General features: G+C 47.7%; 1 protein-coding gene across 2 annotated transcripts in view; it reads left to right on the forward strand.

Annotated features, from left to right (window-relative positions):
* Positions 1 to 27,876, forward strand: part of CAPZB (capping actin protein of muscle Z-line subunit beta) — a 223,314-nt gene that overhangs the window by 110,477 nt on the left and 84,961 nt on the right. For both annotated transcript variants that reach the window (XM_086921572.1, XM_086921573.1), the window contains exon 2: positions 10,113 to 10,202. In XM_086921572.1, coding sequence (XP_086777698.1) covers positions 10,113 to 10,202 — 90 coding nt within the window. The remainder of the gene's footprint in view (positions 1 to 10,112; positions 10,203 to 27,876) is intronic.

Below are 27,876 nucleotides of genomic sequence, written 5' to 3' on the forward strand. Positions count from 1 at the left end.
AGCAGGAACCAGAACCCGAACCGACCCCAGCCAAGCCCAGAACAGGCCGGTGACCGAAGCCACCACAAGCGGAGCCGGAAGAGCCAGCGAACACCCATCCAGAAGGCAACAGAGGCCGAGCCACCAGGAGAGCACCCCCGGGGATGGACCGACCAGGGCAGCAGGGACAACAGACCCCGGAGACCAACCCAACAGGAGCCAGACGGACCGGCAGAGAAGAAGAAAACGAGCCCAGGAAACCAGAAACACCACAGCAGCCAGGTGCCCCAGCACCCGCAGCCACAGGACCGCCCTAGGAGCCCTGGGACAAAAAGGCCCAAACCCACGAAGGAAGAGAGACCAGGCACCCGGACAAGGGAACGGGGCTGAGCACAGTCCGAAGACAGCACCCCGACAAACCCCAGGCCCAGAGAGGGGATCAGAAACGACACACCCAGGGCCACCAAAAAACCCAATCACCAGAAGAACCACAAAGGACCTCCTGAACAGACCGAGCAAAAAGACACCCCAGCCGTAAGTCGCAAGAGGCCGACCACAGAAGGAAGAGGGAACACCCCAGCCGTATGAAGGAGAGCCACGAGAGCAACCGGACATGCCGGAAGACCCAGGTTGAAGGCCCGAGGCCGAAGGGAAGGAATCCCAGGGCACGCCAAAAACCACCAGGCAGAGCGTGCGGAAAAGCCGCCCGAAAGGCCAACACACGGAAGGGAACCGGCCGAAGCCAGGAGCAGACCCCCAGGAGAACCGGAACAGGCACAAAGCCGCCGGACACCCCAGCAAGAAAACGGAGCGGGCCCCAAACCCGAGCCCCACCGACAGGAACCCAGCAGAGGGAACAAAAGGCAAGCAAACAGGACACCCAGTCCAGGAGAGCCACCCAGCAGGAACCGGAGACTGGCACCGGCAGAGGAACCCTCAACGAACCGGAGGAACCGGCACCAAGCTGACCCAGCACCCATGAACCCCGGCACACAGGACCCCGTCAACAGAAACGTCCCGCAGCCACATAGGAGGAAATGCCAAAGACGACCACCCACTGACAGGGAATCGACCAGACAGCAGAGACAGGAACCCAACAGGGCACAGCACCCAGAAAAGGAGGCAGTAAGCCAGGGCGAACAAAAGGCCAAAACCACGATCACCCGAAAGCCAGAGGAGACACCCACAGCGGGGAGAACGGAAAAGGCCCCAGCGCAAGGCACGCGGGAAAGGCAGGACGCCCCATCCCAGGCAAGGCAAACAGAGGGCCCAAGGCGGCAACACCCAGCCACCACGAGCCGCCGACGCCAACTCCATGAAACCCCACATCAACGAGGGCACAGAAGAAGCAGAGAACAGGCCAACCAGCGCAACAGCAGCAGCCAAGCAGAACATCAGACCCACCAAGCAGCACGGCCAGGACAGAGTCCGGCAGCACAACGGGAGGAAAGGGGCAAACCCCACCAAGAAGCAAAGCCACTGGTGGAAGAGAGGGAAGAGTAGCACAGAAGCGAAACCCCAGACACCAACCGAGCGCGCAAAGAAACCTGAAAACCCTCCAGGACCAACACAGCGCAGAAGGAACGCGGAGGGCAGAGGAGAGACCGCCACGGCACGTCACACAGGCAACCGACAAGCAACCGCCAGCCGGGCAGGCCACCGTGGACAGAGCAGCAAAGACAAGGCGCACAACAGTGGGAACAGCATGGGAAATACCACGCACGGGCAACGCATGCCAAACCCACAGCACCACACACCACACCGGGCATGAAGGTCAAGCCCAACCAGAAGGGCCGGGAACAGCAAAGAAAGAACCCCACAGTTCCAGCCCGGCAGGAAAAGAGCAACCCCCCCCCCCCCCCCCCCTCCCCCCCCCCCATCCCCTGACCAGGGCAGGAGTTCAGCGAGAAATCCATGACAAGAACCCAGAGCCCGATGCGACGCCAAAGGCGGCAGAAGGACCCCCCAAATCCCAGGAACCAGCCCCGAACAGGAGCCGCAGGACGAAATTGGGAGGGCACAGAAGCCACACGCCGAACCCCAGAACACTGGACAGAGCAGCCCCACTCAAGTCAAGCAACAGAAGCAGACACGAAAGGCAGAACACCCCCCACGGAGCCCATGCGGCCAGGGCACCCCAGGGGGACCGGAGAACCAGCAGCAGGGAAGAGGCAGCAGGCCCCAACAACCCCCAGCGACCCAGCGGCAGACAAGCGCCAAGGGCGCAAGGAAACATGGAGCAGTGGCCGGAGCCGCACCCCAGGCAGCGAGAGCCCGTGTCACCAAAGGCACGAGAACAGCCGCCAAGCCAAAGCACCAAGGGCCGCACCGCAGGGCAAGAGAACCGCCCAAGCAGGAACTAAATAGGAAAAACGGGTCGAAACCCGCCCCACCTGGCCTCCGCGAAGACAGCTTACCGGGAGGAGGCAGCCACACAGCCCGACCCGGAAACGCAGCCCCAGCCACAGGAGGACCGCCGGACACCGCCGAGGATTCCTGAGCCACCGCTCCGCCCCCATACCACGAGGGAGACGAGGAGAGGAGGCACAGCCAGGAGAACGCTGCAGAGGGCACCACCGTAGCAGAGAACCAGACCGAAGACTCCCCGGCACCGCCACAGAGAGGAGCTGAAAAGTTAACTCTCACTAGGGAGACAGAAAAAAACAGGTAGAGGTGGGGGCGGGCAGAGTTTTTATGCTGGGGGTGGGTCTGGGTGGGAGGCGGAGCCTCAATTGTGCTGAAGGAAGGCGAGGGAGGGACGGGAGGTAATGTAGCATTTCATAGTGCATGCATAGGACAACCAGAAAACTGCATTCAGCCTTAAGCCACAGAAGAGATTGGAAACTGTGATTTCTGCATGTCCGTTAAATGCATTTATGGGTTTTCCGGGTGCTACTACCGTTCGTAGCCACAGGAGCAGAGATTTAGTTCTTGCAGTGCACGTCCTCTATATCCATCACAATACCTGTACCAGCGTTCTCATACTTTTTTAGTAGAAACCCGATCTACCAGTTCCTCTGTTTTTGTATGCCGCCTAACGGCCAGAGCTGCCAACTTTGGAACTTTGGAACTAGGGAACCAGGTTCGAGTCCCGGCGTCTTTGCATCATCTTGGGCAAATCGCTGAATCTCGCCTATGGTCTTGGGTTATGTAATATGGTGTATCTGTAAAGTGCATAAACACCTTTAGGCCAAATTTACGCTATATAAAACTGCAAAAAAATGTGTATGTTTGTGTCAGTCCTGCCAGGCGATTTATAACCACAAAGATCAACAATTATCTGGAATGGATAACTTTATCTAGGCGAGAACCGTTCAACATTTAGTTAAAACTAGCCAGCTGAGCAGCGAGAATGTCTGTGCCGGTGAGCCACAAGCCACTGCTAGGCCGGTAAAAGAGCTGCGCCTCTACTGCTGACAATTTAGGGTACAATCAGTGGCGGCCGCCACAAAGTGTGGAGCGTAGGGGGGAGACATTAATTTTTTTTTTAATGGAACTTACCTTAAGGTGCCAGGCGCCTCTCGCATCGTGCCTGTGTGTTCTTCCTGGACCCAGCAGATACCAGGACAGTATCATGCTATGAGAGCTTGGCCTGAGCAGCTGGTTTGACACTCCACTTAGGACAGGGAGTCTGTGCTGTTTCTCAAACTCACTGTTTAGTACAGCCCGATTGGAGAAACCCAAGGGCGCATGTGTGTTTGGCTGGCCAAACACATACGCACTTAAAAGTTAAATGCTTCCTCTTGTCAAGCTGATCAAGCACAAGGTATTCCTTCTTGTCCAAAAACCCTTACCTGCTGAAACTGCCAGGGCCAAAGCAAGCGCACCCATCTCAAGGATGATAACGCGAGCACCTGATTTGCGAAGAAGCCGGTTATGAAGATGCTTAGCAGCTGTTTGTGTGTAAATTGTCACCCGGCACAGTCTGCTGGGAGAATTTATCTAACTACCGAAATATTTAAAGTGATTCTCGGTTGAAGCTGACAAGTAAGTAAGTATTACTTTTATTTGATTTCATTAAAAATCATAAAAGCATGAGAAAAACACATATTACATAATAATTAGCTACGGTTAAAATCTATGAAATATAGATGAGTAAAACCAATGTCCTTTCGTAAGCTTTGGTCACTGCGACAGTTTAAACGATAACCATATAAGAAGTTCATTGCAGTTCGATGTGAAAAGAGCAGTACTTGATACCTGTACAGAAAGGCAGTGACCAGTCAGCCTTTGCCATGTGGACTATTGTCTTTTTGTCCAGTTCTTTAGCTGCTATTTTCCAAAAGGTGATGGCTCGACATGACAGCTGGATTGACAGTCCACCGAGGCATTGTATCACTGCAGCTCTGCACGATCTCAATTGGTGCTTCCTAAAAATCTCCCGAAGAACTGTTTTTCGATGTTCCAGTAGCGCGGGCAGATGCATAAAAGGTGTAATAACGACTCTTCTCCTTGATCACACAGGCGACATTCTCTCGTGGGCCATGTAAACTTCCATTTCGGGGTTAAATCCTTTATAGGGAACTAACCCAACCGCAACAGCGTCAAATAGTGCTTTTTGTGATGCGAGAAGTGTTCGGACAAGTACGGTTGGGGTTTCAGAAACTGGTATGATTGAATCACTGCCCATGCGTGAAGCTGACAAAGTAAAAGAGATAATCAAGAATGTTTTCAAACATTGACATTTATTTCTTTAGAGACTAAACCTAATTAAAATACATTGGAAAGGAAAACCCATGGCGATTCACACAAGCAAGTGCAGTTTATAAAATGTATTGGTACGTGCTTAAATAGTGACTGCATCGATATAAACTACAATTAAATCTCCACAACAAGGTACATTGCCATGTCTTTGTTGTTCTACGTACTAAGATATAGTAGAAGGTTCAACAATACAGCATCTGAAAACGGGCGCTGAAATCCCCATGAAGCAATGCACTACATACTTAATGAAAATGTGATTTATCGGTGTTGGAAATGTTAGTGGGCAAACATCGTGTAAGTTAAAAATCAAAATTTGTGAACACAGATGTAACGTAGGTATAAGATTAAGAATAATAAAATGTTTCATTTGAACTGTGAAGTAGTAGAAAACCCATAAAAGGGTGGGGATATCAAATGAAAATTGCTTCAAAAAGAATGTTTGTGGATTGGTAATTACTGATGGTGTACCCTGATGGGGTGAATGGAAAACTAAACTTGTGATTTTATTTTGTAAAATTACATTTTCTAAATCTGTGGAAACGCTCCATTAAGGAATACAAGAGACGTCACAGTTTTTAGATTAATTGCTCAAAGATGATCATGTTTGAACTATTTTGAAATATGCTAATGGGTAGAAAACGTGTGCTAACTTTATCCAGAGTCCTAAACGTGATTATATCACAGTAGATACAATATGGCGACGTTATAAACAGTCCTTAAATGTTTTTGTATGGAAAATTAATTGAATATATTGCCTCTTGAACGTTGGTAGAGGTAATTGATAATACGGGTCAGTTATAAGAACAGTGGAGAGACGTCAATAAAGGAGGATCTGTTCTTGCTCGGTTGCACAGTGTATTTTAGCAGGTGTCGTAACTTGTACAAATAGAAAGACTTGTGAGCTTTAAGGAAGAAAAAGATTTCATTTCCTTTCAGTCCAAGCGCTTCTAGTTGGTGAAACAGGACGTAAGCGTGTCCTTTCGAAGTTGACGTCTTTTGAGAATGTTTCCTTTTAATTTACTTGTATTAAATGGAAGATGCATTAAAGAAATGGACTCCAAAAAAAATGATTGGTCCTTGTACCTTCTTGGACATAGACAAGACCTCCAACTTTATTTTTTCTTATGTTATTGCCCCAAAGTTCAAAAATATAGGCCATCTGTGCATGTTATCTGGTGGGTACAAATGGATTTGCTTTTGTTTTCACATACCTTAGCATCTCACTTCTATTACTGTGTGGCCTTGTTTGCAGGCCTCAGTTAATGAAACCAAGATGCCCTATGGAATTTCGCAGTGTGCATTGGCAGTTTACCCCAGTTTCTCAGCTCTACTGGTTTTAAGGACAAAGATGGTGTTGGGTTTGAGCAGGTACAAATGAGAATCTTGCAGGAATATCAATGCACAGAAAAACTGCAAGTATAATGAGACCGTCCACCTTCTGACCTAAGCTGAAGAAAAAGGGAAATCACTTTGCCCTTCTTGGGTTGGAAAACTGGTGGCAGGGGCTTCCAGTATCTGAAATTGGTGCATGATGGGTCTTACTGAGGAAGCCTCTACAGATTTGAGTCCGGAAATGTCTCCTGTTGATCCTTGGCCCTCTTACAAAGCAGACATCAATATTTGTGTTTTTTGCCTCATTGTGGGAAACTTGACTTCTTGAAAACTGTTTGAAACTAAATTAGCTGAGCCTTCATCGTCAGAAGTTTTCCTAATATGGCGCAGAACTGCTTCCGCTATATACAGAGCAGGTCACAGCAGCAGGGTTTCCACCGGAGCCCTAGACTTGTTAACTGTCCTGGGGAATACGGAGCAGAGACCACAACTTCCGCATCCAGTTTCTGGTCAGATGTCCCACTGTGCTAATGTAGAAGAACATGTGTGGACGAAATGAAACTTCTTACTCAAGTGGGGAGGGGGTACATAATGTATCTGGCCATTTAATTTGGGGTGCTGGGATCAGCGTTGGTTAGGCCCTAAACAACCTGTCACTAGGCGCCTGTGTGCATTTTTTGTATTTTGCTTTTGGGGAGGGGGGGGGGGGTTGGAGTCAGCTTATCTGTTGATGCATCTTCAGGCCGTGTGCGCACAGCTGAAGCACCAGTTCGGTCCCTGCTTTCGGGGTTGCATCAAGCTGTGGAGCCGATTGTATGTCATAGCTTGGCACACGTCCTAGCACACCAGAGAGACGACGGAGGGAGGGGGCGCTTAGAAATGGGTAGGGATGGAACTGGTTGCACGGGGGGAGGGGTGAGAGTAGTCATCACCATCAAGCTGACGCGAGCAGGCCGTATGTTTTGTGTATACCAGTATAATCCAATAAAGCGATACGGTGCCTTGCCAAAACACCAGACCCTGTTGTCTTCCAGTACTTTTTCAGTCCCTGGGCCACTTCCAGTTTTGAGGTCTCTTGAGCGCCACACCACAGTGATAGTTGTGCGTTTCTTGGAAGTCTGGTACTGCGCCAGAGCCCTGCACGTGCGTACTACATAGCCCTTATGTGGAGGAGACAGTCTTAGGCACTCGACTCTCCCCCGCCTGTCCTTCAATTAATGGAGTGCTATAGTGCGCGTATTTTTTTATTTCCAGTTCAACACGTCACTTCCGCTCCTCCTTTTCTCACACTCCGACTGCAGCTGCAAGCGCCTCGCAGTGCGTTCCCACGGTCCCCCTGCGAGGAGCACGACCTTTTTACTCCGTGCCAGTTTTCTCTTCTCATTTGGAGTTGGTGGGAGGTAGTGACCCGTTGTCCGTCCTCCTCCGGTGGGTTTCTTGATCCAGCCCAGCACTGAAAGTTGAGGCGGCCTGAGCCTTTCTCCCGGGGACTCCGCAGTGAAGTAGGGAATGGGATATTATTTCCAGCCACAGGGTAACTAGTGCTGCTACTGCTCATCGAATCAATGGCAGACGCAAAACGTGTTCGCGCTGCACTCATCCACGGAAAGAAACCTGCCCATTGAAGGGTGGCATAGGCATTGTTGGTCTTTTACTGTTACTCTGGTGGCGTGGGGGGCATAGAAAGGCCCAGCCGCCTTTAATTGTGCTGTCACGGGGCACGTGCTGGCCTACCGTTTACTACTGCAATCCTAGCTGTAAAGGGACCGAGGAATTCCGGACTGAAAATACATGACCGCTGTAATATAGAGAATAGAAGGCGTACATTGTATGATAGATGCACGTTTACACAAATTGAGCATTCGTTAATCCTAAAGGGTAACCGGTTTGCAGTAAGATTGCGTTGGTGTTGCCATTAACGGTAGAACTCTGGGAGACGGCAAATAGGTGTCCAGTGAGTGCTTTCGTGTTGCTGTGGTGAATTAGAGCACATGAATTCCTGCCAATGTTCGTGTGGTATCATGTCATGGTGCTAGCATCTCATTGTCACTTTAGATCCTTTTAGGTTTGAAGCATTCAACCACTTTCCTCCACACTTGCAATCTCTGTGGGTAACATACACGGTCCAGTCATACCTACTGAGTGATTTATCTCTGTTGGCACCAAATAATCCCTGCCGCTCAGAGTGCTCTGCTCTGCCATACTGTTCCATTTCTCCTGGGGGGCCTGATGATAGGACATGGAAGAACAGGATCAGGGACTGCTCCATGTCCAGTGCTTCTGACAAGCTTTTGGCATCTTGCTCTTGCCGTTTGACATCTTGTCCTCTTGTTTTGCAAAAAGCAGAAATAAAACCCTTGGTTCCACTTTTTCAGTCACTTGTTTATCCTCTATCACTACAGCATTCCATTAGCTCAACACCAAAACGATCTGTCCTCACCCACCAAAATCCTTAAAGCATTCTTGTCCTCAGTAAAATTGGCTCTTTCCACAACCTGCTGCACTGTTATTCCTCGTTTCTTACCAGATACTTCTTCCAGGGGACTGAATCATCGTCTTCCGACCCCTAGGTCTGTCCGTCCACACCCTTCGGGCACCACACAGACCAGCTTTCATTTAATAACTGGGCCTCAAGCAGATTCCATAAGTTTCCTTTCAGACACACACTGCTATACACAAGCCATGTCTCTCTAAACCTTCAACCACACCTTCACTCCCAAGATATTCTTACTTTTACAAAACCTCCTTGTAGTAGTGTTTGAGTTCTATCCTTTATCCTTCTATTGAAACATTATTGACCTGGTGACTCTTATTTCCCTGCGTGCCATCAAAGCTAATTGTGAGAACCACCTTCTCCACCATGAAGAGCCCAGCTACTCCTTGGCTCACTACACAGAGCAGCATGACTAACAGCAGTACAAACGTGTGTCTGTATAGACTTCTGTGTGGACTATTTGTCTGTGTTCACTCACTTGTTTCTCTTTTTTTTGTCAGTGATCGTTTACGTTGACATGATTGGCATCGTTTGTCTATATGTATTGACTTCCTTAAGTATGTGCAACTTTACTAGTAGAAATGCTTGTGAATTGAATGGATGTGCACGCTGAATCCTACCCCAGGTTTTATCCCTAATAGTTCAGGAGTGATGGGTGTTCATTCTTTGTGGTGACCAGAAAAGAAAACCGAAACCCTTGAAGCAGAAGTAAAATCCCGAGTGGTTCTATCATGGCGAATCCTTTGACAAGCAGTCTTGTCTTTGCCCTTGAACAGGGCTTTGCTGAATGGCTTTCATTGACCCCGGATTGCGAGCAGGTGTCTTCCACCTGTAATCTGGCACTTTTATTGGTTGGGATAACATTACCACAGCAATCAAATTATTGCTCTGTTAAACAATTGTGGGATCTTTTGTACCATATGATCCCCAAGTCTAAAAGTTAAAGGGACTGAATGAAAATATTTGTGTTATCCGATTAAACCAAATTAACACACCCAAAGCTTCAAATACCACAAGTAAAAGGCCCTAATTTGTTGACCATTATGACCTCTGTTCATGTGCTGAAAGAGTCCATGTGCTGCTGCCCTTTGCCTCGTGGGCTCCAACAGCAAAAACCCTCTCGCCCACCCCGTATATGAATGAATTTGTTTTATTTCCTTTTTCCCGAAGTCATTCTTATTGAAAATGTTAGAAGACCAGAAGTTATCATAGTACAGGATGGAGAGAAACAGTCGCTTAATTAAATGGTATGATGGTTGGGTTCTTAACTTCAGACTCTACCTAGGCTTTCAGTTCTCTGGAGAGTGTGATTTTTCATAGATATTGTCGCTGTTAAACGCACCTTCATGCTGAGTTCTTAAGGAAAACCTGTTGACTATAGTCTGTTTCATTTTGAGCCTTGCCTCTGTGTGGAGGAGTGAAGATGCATCTTTAGAAATGCAGTGTTGATGGGGAAACTGCTTGGAGCCTGGTGATGTGGTTCAAGGAGGGAAGCTGAGGTGGTGTGGAGATCAGAAGTTCGATCTGATGTGGAGGACCATTCAAAGTGTGTGTTTTACGGCTATGCTGCTGCCCTGTACTTACAGTTTTCTTTCCTTTACAGAGTGATCAGCAACTGGACTGTGCCTTGGATCTGATGAGGCGGCTGCCTCCGCAGCAGATCGAGAAAAACCTCAGTGACCTCATTGATTTGGTGAGTAGAAAAATGTCTGATTCTAAAAATGAACAATGCCTCTTTGTTTTTACTTTAAGGGTTGATGAGCACAGCAGTACTTCTTGAGTGGTGATTTATTATTCTTTACATTTTTTAATTGCAGCACATGGCATTTTGCAATTGGGCTTTAGCACATGGACACATTTCCCGTGCTAGAGCTGTGCTCCGGTGCAGAATAGGCTAGCATTGTTCTCTTCTATAGCTTGAGTGCAGTGGTGGCACACTACTTGCTTGTAGTGGGGGTGCACGTTGTTGTGGTTGTCCTCTAGTACATGGAGCACACAACACCTAACGGTAAAGGGAGAAGGTATTGCGTTGATTATAAATTGATAGTTGGGCTCTATTGCAGGGGCTCTGCCTTTAGAGTAAAAGTGGAGCAAATACAAGGAGATGATAGACGGAGCGCTGAAACTTTTCAGACACTCACCCCCAGTCACAGATCTGGGTTGAATCCATCATCTTTCTTTAGCTCACAATGCCACCTCAGTTCAGACACAGCTATATGCAAGTTAGTCTTGACAGTGTTGTTCACAGGAACAGTCCAGCCCGATCTGCCAACCCTGGTCTTCCCTGAACCATAAACCTGCACCCTGGGACCCGTTTCGGGGTAACACCTAAAGTGTGCACAAGTCCTGCTCGGCGTGCACATGCTCCGTTCAGTGTGCTAAACTCTCGCATGTTTTTTGGAGCCCATGGAGTGCACATTGGACTGTGGATGTTGGCCTGTTGGCCTACAGTAGAAGTTTTTGCTCCCTCCAGAGTCTGTAAGAGATGAAGTATGAGGGTGTTGAGCTTACTGGCGGCCCTTGTATTGGAGCACCTGGAGCTTGTGCTGCACCTGTTCAAGGTAAGGCGCATCACAGTGATTTTTGAAGGCGCTTTACCTCAATAGCACCTACTTCTAGGTCTGTGGGTGGGTTTGGACAAGGCAGCTAGCAAATTGTTTTCCCTTTCTCAGTGTCTCTTTAGACACGGCTCACATTGTTCTAGTAAATAACGACTGGTTTGTTTCCCCAGAGGATTTTAATTTTTAACCCATTAACAGTGAGATTCTCTCATTTGCATTTGAAAACCTATCTCTGCCATCGAACCCACTAGGATGTTTACCCCGTCATTGCCTACAAGAAAAAGGCAGGCGGAGGTGAAATGCAAACTAAAAAGTAGGTCCTAATTCTGCCAAACGGCATTATTGCATCTGAATAAATCTGCTGTCCCTGGCTTTTCACTCAATAAAATATTGCATTTTAGGGCTTGGGTTTTTGCTTTCAACAGTCATTATGGGCTCAAAACGGAAGTATGCAAAATGCTGTTGGCTAAAACAATAGAATTAGCTTAAGGTATTGTATATTATATGGGAGACACTTGTCTGCTATAAATTAATATTTTACCAAATCATTGTTAATTAAAAAAAATTGCTTGTTTTACATGAAGAGCCAAAAAGTAAGCACTTCTCGGATATTTTGAGAGCTCACTCTTTCGTTTACATCCTGCATTAAAATAAGCTTTGGTAATAAAACTCACAATTTGTCTTTTGTGTAGTGTAATGTTTTATACAGTGATTCACAACACAGTTATAACATGGCCAGTAGCAACACAAACTTCCCTGACACAAAAGATAGGTTAACACCATCGACGCTCATGACGAGCTCAGCTCGTCATGAGGTACACCCATGCCGAGCTGAGCTCGTCATGATTAGTAGGAATTACAGATTTTCAGCACAGGGGGGGTAAACCATAAGCGTCGATGGAGTTAAGGACGTGTGGCAATAGCAAGAGAAACATCACCCATCTCCCGCACACAGAGAGAACCTGTAAAACTTGGGTAGCTAATACAGTAAAGATGGAGTGATGGGAGTTAAAGGACTATGTTATGCACTCTATAAGAAATACGCCACTCCTGGGGGAATCGGCCAAACCTCACATGGAATTTGAATACATTCATGTACTGTCTTAGGATGAACCTGCCCAATAGGATCTGTGTCTAGCCTTGGCAGGCATCCGAATGCACTAATGGTCATTGACGTACCTAGTTGTGGCTTCTCCAGCTTGGGTAAGGTTATGTCCCGTATAATTTTTTTTTCTCACTTTGATACATCGCTTGACCTGTATTAAAATGTATGTGTGAGTGAGCTGAAAATGGGATTTACTAGTGTTTCCTTAACACAAGATAACCAGGAGGGTTGAGCCATGGACCATGCATCTTCTTTCCGTTGACATATTTTGGCTCTTGAATATTGCTCCTATGAGTAAGTTGCTTTCCCCGGGACCATAGGTCTGGATGCCTCATATCAAATACTGTGAAGTATAAATCATGTTTATGCAGCAACATTTAATATATCTGCGGCTTTTCATGAAGTGGAGCAACAGGAGTGGAAAGACCACTTCTTTATAGAACAGTCACACCTTGAGCAGAAACGGTGCAAGCGCCTCTCCTTCAGAGAACAGGTACAGCTCAGGCAGCAGCACAGGCATTCCCCATCACTGGACACTTACAAATTGGGCAGCAGCATGGAAGGCTTTGCTGCCTTACGAAACAGGCTCAGCGTGGCTGTCGCAACGCAAGTTTCCCTGTCTCCTGGAAGGCATCAAGTGCAATACTCTATTCCTCGTGGAACAGATCCAGCAGGACAGACGAGTAAAATCTTTCATCGCTCGCAGAACCTGTACAGTTCATTTATGAGCGACGTGGGGGTTGCAGAGTCTGCTAAACCCCAGAGAGGAATTTATAGGTGGGTGAGGGAGGCATTTTATTATTTCTACGCACTGAGAAGGAATTAACCTAGTAGGTAACTATTTGGAGAAGTCCTCCTTAAGCCGCTGTGATCTAGACTGCCACATGAGCGCCAGCTTATTTGAAAAGGGTTTGAATGCACAGGCACCGGGCCCTGCAGCCCTAGTGCTGCATATGTTCGAAATGTTGAGAGCTGCCACTGGGGCACAGCAAGTGTCTAGTTTCACGGCCCCGTCGCTTCCCTCCTCAAAGCAGCGGTGTGTTTTTAGCCTTGTGGAGCCCTTTGTGTGCCTTCCACAGGCAGCTGCCTCCGCGGCCTGAAACTCTCCGAGCCGGCAATTAGCGCCCATTAGGATGTCTGTCATTCACAGCATCGAGGCCGGACTCGTGAGCTCTGGCCCCAGAAGGGGCACCTTGGGGTGCACTGGAGCTTGCAGCCTTCATGTCAGAACCTTTAATTAACAATTCTTCTACTAATGGACTAATTGGAGGGTTTTCAGAGACCAGCAGAGGGTGCAGGGCGATGAACACGTCTCTGCTACTAAAATGCCAAAACTGCTTCTTGATGCTAATCGGTCGTAAATGGTGAATATGTAGGTTTGCAGTTGTCGTGCGGTGCTTGACAGCACCAAGTATGCTGTATCACAGGTTGAGGTTGTGCATCGATACAGAATAGTAGTTTGTATCAAAAGCATGATAGCTGGGTGTTAATCAGCATGGCTAAGTGTAATTCCTTACGCACGGTGACATTTCTGATGTAGCTTCAGCGCCATCGGAAGTATAAAGCACTATATCCGTATCATACCATTATCGGCACTACAGGTCTTGTGTTGCGTATTGAGTTTCCTTTTAGACGAAAGTTTGGTTCTGATTTGCATGTGTGCCATCTGGGGCCTCTGGTCAAGAATTGTAACTTCTGTCATTGCACAGAGCCCTAGAACTTTGGGGGGCTGATTATCTCACAAGAACATAAGAAACTTTACACGAAAAAAACACGTCCTTTTGGCAGGGCCACTGGAATTATGTGGCAGTGGAGGGCCAAATTATGCGGTAAGGTTGAGTACATTTTGCAGCAATTAAAGGCAAATTATGTGGCACATTTTGTGATTGTATACCTTCATTATTTTGTAATTTTTACACTTGTTAGCACCATCTGGACACTAGTTGCACCTCATTAGTACCCGTTTAACACCTGAATATAGCAATAAACTACAGAAAGTGACTATTCAACCTTTCCAAAGGGCCTTCTATTGCCTGGCAACATGTTTCGCTCCGTTTTTAGGAACTGTTGAAACGTTTGAACTAGACAGATTATTTTTTTTGTTAAAATCTGCTGATTATACATCAAATGATGGATTATGTGGCATAGGCGGCAAATTCCGTATAGTGCGAAAATCGCCGCGGCCGCACAATCGCATAATTCCATTGGCCCTGCTTTGCCAGAACAGAGCAAAGGACCTTCTTTCTAGTTTTTGCACTGGGAAGGTTTCCTGGTCGTACAACTCCCCCTGCTGGCAATGAGGTGATGTTCTATTATTTCCCCAGACTGACCGGCGTCCGCCTGACGAGGCTGCTGGTAACATTCCCGCCTCCGAGTACGCTGTAACTGTTCGCCCCATCCGATGTTTAGTTCAGGGCCATTTATGGCTGCTTTTCATGTACTTCTCTCTCTAGTGTGTTTGATCCCGGGCTATTGCGCAGGAAGAAAGGCTCCTCACGGGTCCTCTGCTCACTTGAAGATTTACCTTTTTTAGATGTTTGCTGCAAACACAATCTCTTCTCAAAAGATGAGGAAATACTTTACCGTATCACGCCACTCTTGTGCCGGAAACGGTGCCTGCGACACTTGGCCCCATCTCTGTACTCGCACAATCTGACCTGCTGGTTCAGCTGTTTCTCGGCTTCTCCGTGCAGCTGGCTGACCTGGGAGAGATAGAGTTTCAACCCGGACAAAGGCATCGCTTTGGATCCCTGGAGAATGCCGCGCTTAAGTTTTAATTAAATGTGTCCCCGAAGCTGCCTTTCTAGCTCTCCGGGGTTGGGGTTTCAGGCCGCACAACAGAGGCCTTGTTGAGTGTCCGCCTGCCCTCTTGCAGCCCCTCATTACCTGATCTCAATTTGTCTTTGCTTTGTGCATCTCCGTCATTGTATGTCCATGTTCAGGGGCGTATGGGCACCTTCTGATCCCTTTGGAGGGGGAGGGTGGGGGCGAGGGAAAGAATGGATCTGTTCACGCCAGCCATCTCTTGAGGCATTTGTTGCAGGGTGGTCTGTAAGGGAAGATTCCTGCACTGGTGGCTGTTATGCGAGTCATTTGTAAAGCACTGTGCAGAGTTGGAAGGTTTAGGAGGCCACGAGCCTCTGTTTCATAGATTCATTGAGGTGCTGCTAAGGACGCAGTAAGGAACCTGGTAATGTGTATGGTAACATTGGTGTCCATTAAAGAAAAGACTTCTGAGCTGGGGCAAATGATCCGAAATGTCTACCAATGACTGAGGCTCTCAGTGCCGGCTCGCTCTTTGTCACCGAATGGCTGTGGTCTATGCCTCCGGGGTAGCCGCTGCCAAATGGGTAACCAATAGTGAGGTGGCAGGAGCTACTGCAACACGCTTTCATGCTGTATTGGTGTGCGCTGACCCTTGGTCGAGATTGAAGTACGGCAAATAGTAGGCTGCCTCAAGTAACCCAGTATCAGCGATGACCTAGGTAGGTACAATTGGCCTAGGCTGCTTTAAAAGTGATTAGCTCTCCTCACACATCAATGTTTCTTTCTAACTGGTCCTGGCATAGAACAGTTAGGCCCCTGAACGACGAAGACTGGACGAAAGGCCTGCAAGAAGATCATTGACAGACTCTTGGGTCTGATTATTGTTAACCAAGAGATCTATGGCTGGGACTTTAACACTTTGTCAAAGCTACTATGTAGGAGGCGCTCAGACATGAGCGTATACAGGAGACTGCAACCCATGTGGTGCAGGGGGTTCCCAGCCCTTTGAGGAGGCTCCATTCATCACAAGTTCAATGAGTATCTGTGGGCTATGGCAGACTCTGACCTCCTCACATTCTGCACAGGGGCCATGGTTTCGCGTTTTACTACTGCGCCCAGACCCTCTGTTTCTAGAGGTGTAAAGTGGCGATTAGACTGGTCATGTTTAATGTAAAAAACAGAAGTCAGCAGCAACATTATTTTGTGTTGGTGTGATGCCAATAGCAGGATGCTGGGTGAGAAGTGGAAGAAAACATGGCACAGAGACACTTGGAATTGATCAAAATGAAATGTGCTTTATGTTGGGTGCAGTATGAAGCCCAGGATTGTGGTAAAGGTTGTTGAGGTAGTAAAAATGTGTCTAGAGAAGATGGAGTTATTGCTTGTCGCCAAGGTTGTGGTCCCAAAAACCGCTTCAGAAAACTGAGCTTTGTTGATAAAATGGCTTCGAAGATGAATAGTTAGACAAAAATTGAGTATATCAAAGAAAACCTGCCCTTGGGGATTTAGACAGGATACAGCAAGAATTCGTTGTAATCCCTTGTCTAGAAAAAATACTTTTTTCTAGAGGCCCCTCACCCACCAGGGTTGCCCCCTAGGTCGCATGCTTTATCAGTGGGTTTCCTCTCAATCCTCTACGGATTGAGGCGTGCTGTACTTGCGAATTACGTTGGAGCACTTTTTATTGTAGACTGTGTAGTGCAGTGATGTGGAGTGGAAAGGGAAAGAAAATCTAAAAATACCAATTAGGTGGCCACGCTTTTATTCCCTACCCCTAGTTGGTATGGTTAAAAATCAGGGGTTGTTTACTGAGAAGAAACCTGACCTTAATGAGTCTAGTTGTCTCTGTAATATGTGTTTGTCAACATGTTTTGAGCTGTTCCCCTAATAGCTCTTCATCAGGACTCTACGGGGCCCAGCCGTGTGTACCACTCCTAGTGAACCCTGTAATAAGGACACAAACCATGCACACCTGGCACGCGTCCTGAATTATATACCTCTGGATACTGCACTCAGACTAGCGCGGGAGAAGCAAGATCTGATCTTTCATAGTGTGAATGTGGTACTCTACCCCGACTTCACCATCTCAGTACAGGAGGCGCAGAAGAAATTCCTCCCAGTGAAAAAAGCTTCAGCAGGCCGGCATCCCTTAAGCTATGCTGTATCCAGCGCGCATGCAAGTCCAGCACCAAGGGAAGACTCACATATTCACTAGCACACCCAGAACTTCCTGAAGACCTGCGCAAGAAGATAAACTGCTCCCCTGGCTGCGGACTCTGGCCACTCCTTGCCTGACCCTGCAGATCTGTAGACTTTCCTATATGCGATTCATGTTGCTGATATGTACTGGTAAGACTGTTCCTATAGTAATGCTAAAGAAAGGCGTAATAAAGCTTCTCCAGTATTAGGGGTGTCCTTCATAGATTCACATGCTTGAATATTCCCCGTCGTCTAAGTGGGAGTCCCACGGCACATAAAGTAGCATATATATATATATATATATATATATATATATATATATATATGTGTGTATATGTGTATATATGTATATATGTATATATATGTATATATATGTATATGTGTATATGTGTATATATATATATATATATATGAAAAATATCATAATTCTACATATACATATAAAACATAGAAATAAAGTTAAAAGTACCATAGAACTAAAAAGACCCATAGAAGCCTTAAAGGGAGAATTCACTTTAGTACCATATCAGTGTCATTATAATAGTCCACATTCCAGCCAATCAGGCAGCAGCACCCTCTAGAACCTTCTCCTCAGGAGCTCAAGCCCTCAGATTTTCTACCGCACGTCGTGTGAAGGGAGTCTCCCTTAGCTCTGCTCAGTTTTCTTCTTCTAATTGCTTACTTCAACTTCTACAAGATGTCTTCTACTAAAAGTCTTTATTCAGGCCATGTTTTTCTTGTGGAAAGCTTCGCCTTTTTCATGAGGCTCCTCACAGCAAGTGCATTTATTGCCTTTACCCGGACCACGAGGTGAGGAACTGCAAGTTTTGCAGGACTTTTTCTTCAAAAACTTTAAAAGATAGAGGCCCGTCTCCTTCTGTGGCTACAGAAGTTAAAGACTTCGGATAATCCAGCTTCTGATATGGAGAGATGCCTTCTCCTTTCCTGAAGAGGAAAAAGCTTGTTGACGCTTCTAAAACGGTCTCTCCATGGGATCTGCCAGCCTCTACGCCTACGGGACCTGATTCTCTGGTGTCGCAGTCCCAAGCTGTGCCCTAGTCATCAAAAACTAGCGCCGGCTCGTCGACTAGCTCGTCGACGCATCCGTCGACGACTACGAGATCCGTCAACGCTGTGCCCACCATGACGACGACATGTTCAATGTCGACGAAGATGACAACGACCTCTACCTCGTCGACGACGCTTCAAGAGGTGAGACCAATCTCCTCCATTATTAAGATCTCGTCGACGGCGACCAAACCTGTCTCGTAAACGGCTTTGGCTAAAAAGCATTAGTCGACGAAGACTTCGTTGACGCGTACCTCGTCGATGACAACATCCTCGTCGACTGTTCCTTCTTCGTCGACTAAATCAATGACGACGACCTCCTCTTCGGCAACTGCGCCGTCGACGGCACAAAAAGCGTCATCGACGAAAACTAAAGGAAAGACACTGACTCCGTGGACTACTTCCAAATCTTCAACGCATGGTCCTGCTTTGATACTGCCATCTACAATTTTCAACTGCGAGCTCGTCGACGGGATCATCAATGACACACCACTCACTCGCAACTGCAACTACTTTTACAGTGGTGACGGCTTCCGTTATCAAACGCCCAGTTCCGCTGGACTTAAGTCCTATTACTAGTGGTGATAGTCTTCCAGCTAAACTATTTGAGTCTGCAGAAGAGAACTCTAATGATGGTTCTTATGTTGATGATGATTTTCTTCCAGCATCCAGTCCTTCAGAACTCAATATAAAATGCCAAGACTATGATGACGATGACCATGATGACTGGAGTAATCTCTTTCCTGTCCATGACGATCTGTTTGATGCACCTCATGAAGTACCAATGACTCAAATACCGTTGTCTTTGGTGTCGAACCTCCAGCACATGCTGGATGATTACAATCGCAGATTCCCACCATCTGCGCCCAGTTAACCTGCTCATCCACCTTCGGCGCCAGTACCTGCTGCAACGCAAAGGTCACCGGTTCGTCCACAGCCTGATACGGATAATGAAGATGATGTGCACCAGGATACGGATCAGGATGATGACGTCCTTACGGATTGGGATAACTATAGAGCCCAGACGCAGTCTACTCCTTTAACATCACCCTTGGCTTCCCCGTCGGTGGACATTGGGAGTTTCCACACTCTGATGGTGCGTGTTGCCAAGCGTTTCCATTTAACCCTGGATGTTCAGCAACAAGATTGCTTCCTCTATGATTTCAAAAACCAGCCTCAGAAGCAAGTCCATACCATCCCAATTATTGAATATATCTGGCAAGAGGGGCTTAAACTTATGGAACGGCCTAATTCCATTCCGGCTGTCCTTCCACGTCTTGACAAGAAATACAAGGCTCCCGCAGACTCGCCAGCATGCCTTGTTTCGCACCCTAAAGCGGATTCTGTCATCACGCAGGTGGCACAGAAGAGGTTGCGTAATCTCTCAAGATCAGGAAGGGCGCCAATTAGACTCTATCGGGAAGAAATTCACCACTATGGCTGCCGCAACGGTCAGAGCGGCCAACTCCCTGGCCATCTTTGGACGATATGACCGTCAAATGTGGTCCAAAATTGCGGCTTTGATTGCCCAGCTTCCAAATTCCACCAGAGCAGAGGTCCAGGCAATTGTACAAGAAGGGGAGAAGATCTCCTCTGAGATTATTGATTGCGCTGTTGACATTTCCTCAACGGGCTTCAGACAACTTGCCGGTGCTGCTGTTTTAAGACGCCAAGGCTGGCTCAAATCCATGACTTTTCGGCCTGAAGTACAGGCGAGGGTGCTTGACTTGCCATTTGATGGTGATTCCCTCTTTGGCAAGCATGTCGACGACGCTCTGGAATCCATAAAAAAGGACACGGATACTGATTGTGTCCTAGGAACCCTCCAATACCGGAAGCGGCCTTTTCGGGGAGCACGTGTCAGAGGCACCTCTTCAAATTTTCTTGGCTCCTCCCAGTATCGTTCCTATGGCGACAACCAGCAGAGATTTACTTATCAGTCAAAAATCGACATACCGATTCAAGACCTTATCTTAGAAAGAATAACTACAGAGGTGGTACAACCTCTAAAAAGCAGTGACTTCCCCAGGACGTAGTGTTCTCCGGCTCTGAAAATTGGAGGTCGAATCTCCCAAAACTTCTACAATTGGTCACACATAACTTCGGATTGTTGGGTCCTGGATGTCATCTTAAAGGGCCACGTTCTCGAATTAACCACATTTCCGCCCACCATCTGGCCCTCCCCCAGCTCATTTGAAAGAACTGTTGGCTCAAGTCAAAATCATGATACAGAAAGGGCCTGTCTAAGTGGTTCCTCGAGTACAACAGGGCAAGGGTTTTTATTCCCGCTTTTTTTCTTATCAAGAAAAAGTCGGGTGAGTGGTGCCCCATCCTGGACCTCCAGGCCCTCAACAAGTTCATCAAGTCCCAAACATTTCGGATGCTGACCTTACTGGAAATTTTACAGTTTCTCAATCCCGGGGAGTTCCTCTCCACTATCGACCTCCAAGATGCATATTTTCATGTGCCAATACAACACAAACACAGAAAATATCTTCGCTTCACTGTCTGACCGAGGCACTTCCAATTCAAAGTGTTGCCTTTCGGCCTTCGTCAGCGCCTAGAGTTTTCACGAAGATCATGGCTCCGGTCGCAGCCTTCCTTTGCTTGCAGGACATTCAATTTTACCCTTACTTAGAAGATTTCCTGATAAAGGATGACTTGTCAAGCAACAAGACCACACACTCATACTTGCCTGTCAGATTTCACACCTTGGGCCTTTCCGTCAATCACGAAAAGTCACATATCCGCCCATCACAGCAGAGAGTCTTTCTAGGAGCCTTAATAGATTCTAGTCTTGCAAAGGTGTTTGTCTCACAGGAGCGACAAGCTCGCATAATCAAGATGGTCGCTCTTCTACGGTCAAAAAGGTCAGTTTCTGTCCGGATGTAGAAATCTTTTCTGGGCATGGCCTCCTCTTGCATACATCTGATTCCACACTGCAGGCTTCATATGAGTCGTCCAAGAGGAGTTGGACAAACAAGGGAAACAAATCTCTGGGTTGTTCAACGACAAAGTCTACCTGACCCCCCACATTCAGACTGCATTGGAATGGTGTGCTCACCTTCCAAACATCGCCGCCGGACGGCCATTTCAGGACACCGCTCCTACGCTTACCCTCACAACTGAGGCCTCCTTGGAGGGTTGGGGGCGCACCTCGATGGGCTGTCAGTCATGGGCAAATGGACTGCAGTACAATGCACATGGCACATAAATCGCCTGGAACTCTTGGCCATCTTCCTCGCCCTAAAATCTTTCAGGATGCTGGTACAAGGACAGTCACTGCTGGTGTGTACAGACAACACCACCAGCATGCACTACCTCAACAAACCGGGAGGTACGAGGTCTCTTCTGTTTTCCAAGCAGGCGCAACAAATCTGGGAATTGGTGATTCACCATCAGGTCCACCTGACGGCAGTTCACGTGCCAGGTGTCTCCAAAGCCCTTGCGGACTCTCTCAGCAGATCACATACGGACAATCATGAGTGGGAACTCCATCAACCGACTCTGGAGTACGTATTTCGCCAGTGGGGCCAACCACGGCTGTATCTGTTTGAGACTCCGACCAACCACAAATGCCTACGCTTTGCAAGTCTGCATCCCCACAGAGAATCAAGCGGGAATGCGTTTTCGATCAATTAGTCAAACAAATTAGTTTACGCTTTTCCTCCGCTCCCTCTGATTCCAACCCTGCTGCGCAAGATGAGGCTTCAGCCCTGTCACGTCATACTGATTGCGCCCAGGTGGCCACGTCGTCCATGGTTCACAGATCTCCTTCTATTTTTCCAGTGGGATCCGATTCTTCTTCGCCCCATGCCTCACCTGCTCACCTGCTCACCATGAACCAGGGACAGATTTGCCATCCAGATCCAGCGTATCTCCAACTTCATGCCTGGAACCTGAGCACAATGAGTTTGCATGTTTGAATATTGCACCGAAGTGCAGGGAAGTGCTGGCTCATGCACGCGCTCCTTCCACAATTAAGACCTATCCATTGAAATGGAAGCGTTTTTATGTCTGGTGTCACAAAGAAGCCCTCGATCCGATGCACGCCAAGCCAGAACAAATCCTGCCTTTTTTCCTATCTCTGGCAAAGTCAGGACTCTCTCATTCCACTCTAAAAGTCTTTCTGGCAGCGATTTCTCGCTTTCGTCATGATGGTTCCACATCACTGTATCTGCAGGGGCCTATTCTGGATGTTTCCGCCCATACGTCGTCCGCCGCCTGCTTGGCGCCTGAATTTTATCACAGCTCCTCCTACCTCCTTTTGAGCCCATCCATTCAGCGGACTTGAAATTCCTCACGTGGAAGGTTGCTCTTCTATTCGCTCTTACATCCTCTAGGCGATTGACATTCAAGCATTCACCGTTCAACCTCCATTTATTCAATTTGCTAGCGATGCTGTTACTTTACGTACAAATCCAAAATTTATCCCTAAGGTTCCTACTGATTTCCATCTTAATGAGCCTGTAATTCTCAGGACTTTCTTCCCAAATCCTCAGTCTCCCGCTGAGCGTTCTCTTCATTCTTTGGACTTAAAATGCTGCCTTAAATTCTATATTCAGCGCACCGCTCCTTTTCGAAAATCAGACCAGCTCTTTGTGGCCTACGGCCAAATGCGCAAAGGACAGCCAGTCACTAAACAATCCATTACTAGATGGATTTCTTCTGCCATCTCTTTCTGCCATCAACGGACTGGCAAGCCTCTTTCTGCTCCGGTGCGAGCACAATCGACGAGGGCTGTTGCATCATCTACCGCCCTCTTTGCTGGAGTGCCTCTGCATCAGATCTGCAGGGCTGCGATGTAGTCTAGCAGACACACATTCACGAGGCACTACTGTCTGGAGTCAACTGACGCTGCTGTGGGTCAAGCGGTGCTACTAAGTCTTTTTAACTAAGGTGAGCCTCTGTTGCTTTCCGCCTCCTGTCATAAAAGGTTTTGCCATATGTTTATATATATGCAATGTTCATATGTGCACTAAATCTTACTTTGGGGTTAAACTGCCTTTTATGACTCATGTATTGGTTTACTGCTTTCTATTCTTATTCAAGCATGTGAATCTATGAAAGACACCCCTAATACTGGAGAAGAACATTTGTTACTTACCTGTAAACTCTGGTTCTCCAGTATTGCTGTCTTTCATAGATTCACATGCGACCCACCCTTCCTCCCCTCAGAGGCTCTCTTCTCCTCATGCACTATGACTCTCTTTGGTGCTACGAAAATCTGAGTGCTTGAGCTTCTGAGGAGAAGGTTCTAGAGGGTGCTGCTGCCTGATTTGCTGGAATGTGGACTATTATAATGACACTGATATGTTACTAAAGTGAATTCTCTCTTTAAGGCTTCTATGGGCCTTTTTAGTTCTATGGTACTTAACTTTATTTCTATATTTTATGTATTACATTTTATATGTATTATTATATTTTTCTATATGTGTGTGTGTATATATTTATTACTGCTATTTTATGTACTGTGGGACTCCCACTTCGACGACCGGGAATATTCAAGCATGTGAATCTATGAAAGACACCAATACTGGAGAACCACAGTTTACAGGTAAGTAACAAATGTTCTTGTTACGGTCACTCTGACACTTGAACTGCATTGACTGACCTATTGGCTGAGTGCTCCCACGTTGCGGTGCCCACTGGGACACTGATCTTCTGAGCTCCCTCGCCCAGGTGAGGTGCGCTGACTGCCTGTCTGGCATGTCCCTCCAGTGGGAATCCCCCCTGTGAATGTTTTGTTTGTTAGCCATTGCAAAGAAAACCTCAATAACAACACATGTATCAAAGAGTTTTGTACTGTATGCTCTCTCTATGCCTTGTACTATACTTACAACTGAAGTTCCTAATTGGTGCTCTCCTTCTGTAGCCAGCCACACACAATGCCTATGCTGTAGTTTTTTTGAGGTTCGGAGGGACTCATTCCCTGTGGGATTGGGCTGCAAGCGGGGGAGGTGGGTTGTTCAATCAGAATGTTTGCTTGTTTCGTATTGCACGGTATCACTTATTGCTATATGAGATGTAATTGCAGCCAATGTCCATGGTACCATTTTTAGGTCTCGCGACCTATCGATGCGCGCAAGCGCATCGAGCGCAGCGAGAATTCATGTGGCGAAAACCTCTTCAAACCAAAGGGCTTTCAGCCCCGCGGTTTTCATGCAGTGCCCGTGTACATGCACGCGCATCGCATCCAAGCCCAGCCCAGTCCTCCCCTAGCAGCACTCCTCCCACGCCAGCAACTCCCCCCTCCCACACCAGCACCTCCCCTCTCTCGCATTCGCGCCATCCGGCTTCTCCTCCCCTAGCAGCACTCCTCCCACACCAGCATCTCCCCCCTCCCACACCAGCACCTCCCCTCTCTCGCATTCACGCCCACCCACCAGGCTCTCCCGCCCCCATCAGGCTTCCCTCCCAATCCGCCTGCCTCCCCTCGCGCATTCACGCTCCCCCTCCAGGCTCTCCCGCCCCCATCCGGCTTCCCTCGTAATCTGCCTGCCTCCCCTCGCTCGCATTCCCGACCCAGGCTCTCCCGGCGGCTTTCGTTTTCCGCTTGATTGCCTTCCCTGCTGCTGCTCGCATCGCACTCTCTCCTCCCCCCTCCCTTCTCGTATTTTCTTGTTTTCATTCCTGTTCGCCAATGCTACTTTGAATCCATTCTAAACAGGCAAAAGCACTTGTGTGTGTTTTAAAAGCATGCCATGGCTTCAATGTGCGATGGCATTGCACAGGCTTATAGCCACAAGTTGAACGTGTCACTTTACCTATCCCGGTACATTCAGTTTCTGAATTTAAGGGCAAATAAGTTACATGTTCTGGTTGTGGCTCCACACTAGTGTTAACATTCTTGACTGCCTGCCTCCCCTCGCTCGCATTCCCGACCCAGGCTCTCCCGGCGGCTTTCGTTTTCCGCTTGATTGCCTTCCCTGCTGCTGCTCGCATCGCACTCTCTCCTCCCCCCTCCCTTCTCGTATTTTCTTGTTTTCATTCCTGTTCGCCAATGCTACTTTGAATCCATTCTAAACAGGCAAAAGCACTTGTGTGTGTTTTAAAAGCATGCCATTGCTTCAATGTGCGATGGCATTGCACAGGCTTATAGCCACAAGTTGAACGTGTCACTTTACCTATCCCGGTACATTCAGTTTCTGAATTTAAGGGCAAATAAGTTACATGTTCTGGTTGTGGCTCCACACTAGTGTTAACATTCTTGACTTCAGACATGCAGTTAGTGGGAGACGGGTCCATAGCGCAAAAGTGATAATCTGTTCGTCTTTTTCATCATTGCTCAAGCAGTAAAGATGCTGACATAGGCTTTGATTACAGGCAGAGTTCTTAAGATTACTCAGCAAGAAAGGGGCCACGAGACAGACCTGATCACCGGCGTTCATGTGCTCTTGGAAGACTCTCAGCGGCTCTGTCTCTCGTGCACACACGCACTTATCTCACAAGCACATTCCATTCTCTCTCTCTCTCGCTCCGCCTCCTCCCATCCACTCCCTTTCTCTCTACTGTACTCCTCTTCGCACGCACTCACTACCCTCTCCCCTCCTCCGAAATCCGCTGCCAACTTCTACTCCACACAGCCTATTCTATTCCTTTCACCCCCTGCTCCCTTTCTTGGCACCGACATCCGCTGCGGGGTACCTCCCTTCGTCCACACTATCACAGAATGTACTTCTCTTGAAGGGCAGCTCTTGACGCCTCTTGAACTCCGATGCCCAAAAAAGAAAAAAACATGTTTTTTAAACAATCCCAAAAGTTTGTCTGCCCTCTTTTTACTGTGTCCCTCACTGACTTTCAATTCTCACCATCCTCCATTCTCGCCATACTCCATTCTCGCCATACTCCAATCTCGCCATACTCCAGCTCCTATAAAATCAGGCCAGGGTGAAATTCTGATCACACCACTGAAGTTAGCCAAATTCCCATTACTTGATTTGGTCTTCTTTTTTAAGTAACGCAGCACCTCATATGGATAGATTGAAACCCTTAGGATGGTATTACTTGACATATTTGTCCACAGGCTCGTTTGCTTAAAAAATATCCCCTTAGATACTGTTAAGCAGAATGTTGCAATGTAGTCCGGGCCATTACTACAGTTTCTGTGTTAAATATTAAGGGACACCACCACAGCACTCAGGGACACCATCACACCACTCAACAACATCACCACACCACTCAGGGACATCACCACACCACTCAGGGACACCACCACAACACTCAGGGACACCACCACATCACTCAGGGACACCACCACATCATCAGTCAGGGACACCACCACACTACTCAGGGACACCACCAAACTACTCAGGGACACCACCACATCACTCAGGGACACCACCACACCACTCAGGGATACCAACACAGCACTCAGGGACACCACCGCAGACCTTGGGGACACCAACACAGCACTCAGGGAGACCACCACATCACTCTGGGACACCACCACATCACTCTGGGACACCACCACATCACTCTGGGACACCACCACATCACTCTGGGACACCACCACATCACTCTGGGACACCACCACATCACTCTGGGACACCACCACATCACTCTGGGACACCACCACATCACTCTGGGACACCACCACATCACTCTGGGACTCCACCACATCACTCTAATACACCACCACATCACTCAGCACCATAACAGCATCACTCAGCACCACAACAGCACTGTCCTTGCTGGCTAACAACAAGCATTCCCATAGCCAATAGGACTCGCATTAGGAAAGTGTAAGCTATTGGCTTTGTAAATAACAATGCTATTAATTTATATATTTTCAATGCCAACACATATTAAAAAAATAATCGTCATTTACAATACCAATAGCTCACACTTTCCTAATGCGAGACCTATTGGCAACGCCAGTGCTTGTTTTCCTTGTTCATGCTTTCTTACACAGGCCACATCCCTGGTCCCCCTCCACTTATATGGCTAATGTGACAACTGTTCGTACACCCACCATTAATTGCCTGATGTGTAATGTCGAGGTCTTCGAGATCCCCGTAATCGACGCCAGGTCTTACATTATTTTGACAGACACCATGTCCAAGTGGCAATGCTACAGGAGACTCCTATGGCCCCTTGGACGCAGCCAACGTTTGGCAAAAAATGGGCTGGGCTGGGCTGGGCATAGCTGCTTCTCCACCTTTTCTACATATGCAAGAGGCACCGCTATTCTGATTAGGAAAAGCTTAGGTTACTGCCCCTTGGGCTCTGTTCAGGACCCCCAATGCAGATTCTGCATAATGTGGAATAGAATAGCGAACCGCACGTTCACTTAAGTCAGTTATTATGCACCCAACATTTATGATGCACACTATTCCACTCAATAAAGGGGCACATTACAGAAATAGGCTCCACATTCCTTCTATGAGGAGGCGATTGTAACCTGGCAATAGAGCCGGATATTGACCGATCGCATCTGTATTTGGACATCCCACCTGCAGGGCACCAAGCACCTTTCGGCATTAATAACCGATCATAGGATCTTTGATGCTTGGCGATCTCTACATCCCATGAAGACAGAGGGTACATTCTCCTCGTCTGTGCACAACAGTTGGTCTTGCATAGACTACTTGCTCATATCGGCTGGCTTGAATACTCAGAGACAACACACCGAGCTCGGACCCTGTGGGACCATCCCCGGTCCTTAT

This window comes from Lissotriton vulgaris, chromosome 5 (assembly GCF_964263255.1).
Source record: "Lissotriton vulgaris chromosome 5, aLisVul1.2, whole genome shotgun sequence".
NCBI lineage: Eukaryota > Metazoa > Chordata > Amphibia > Caudata > Salamandridae > Lissotriton > Lissotriton vulgaris.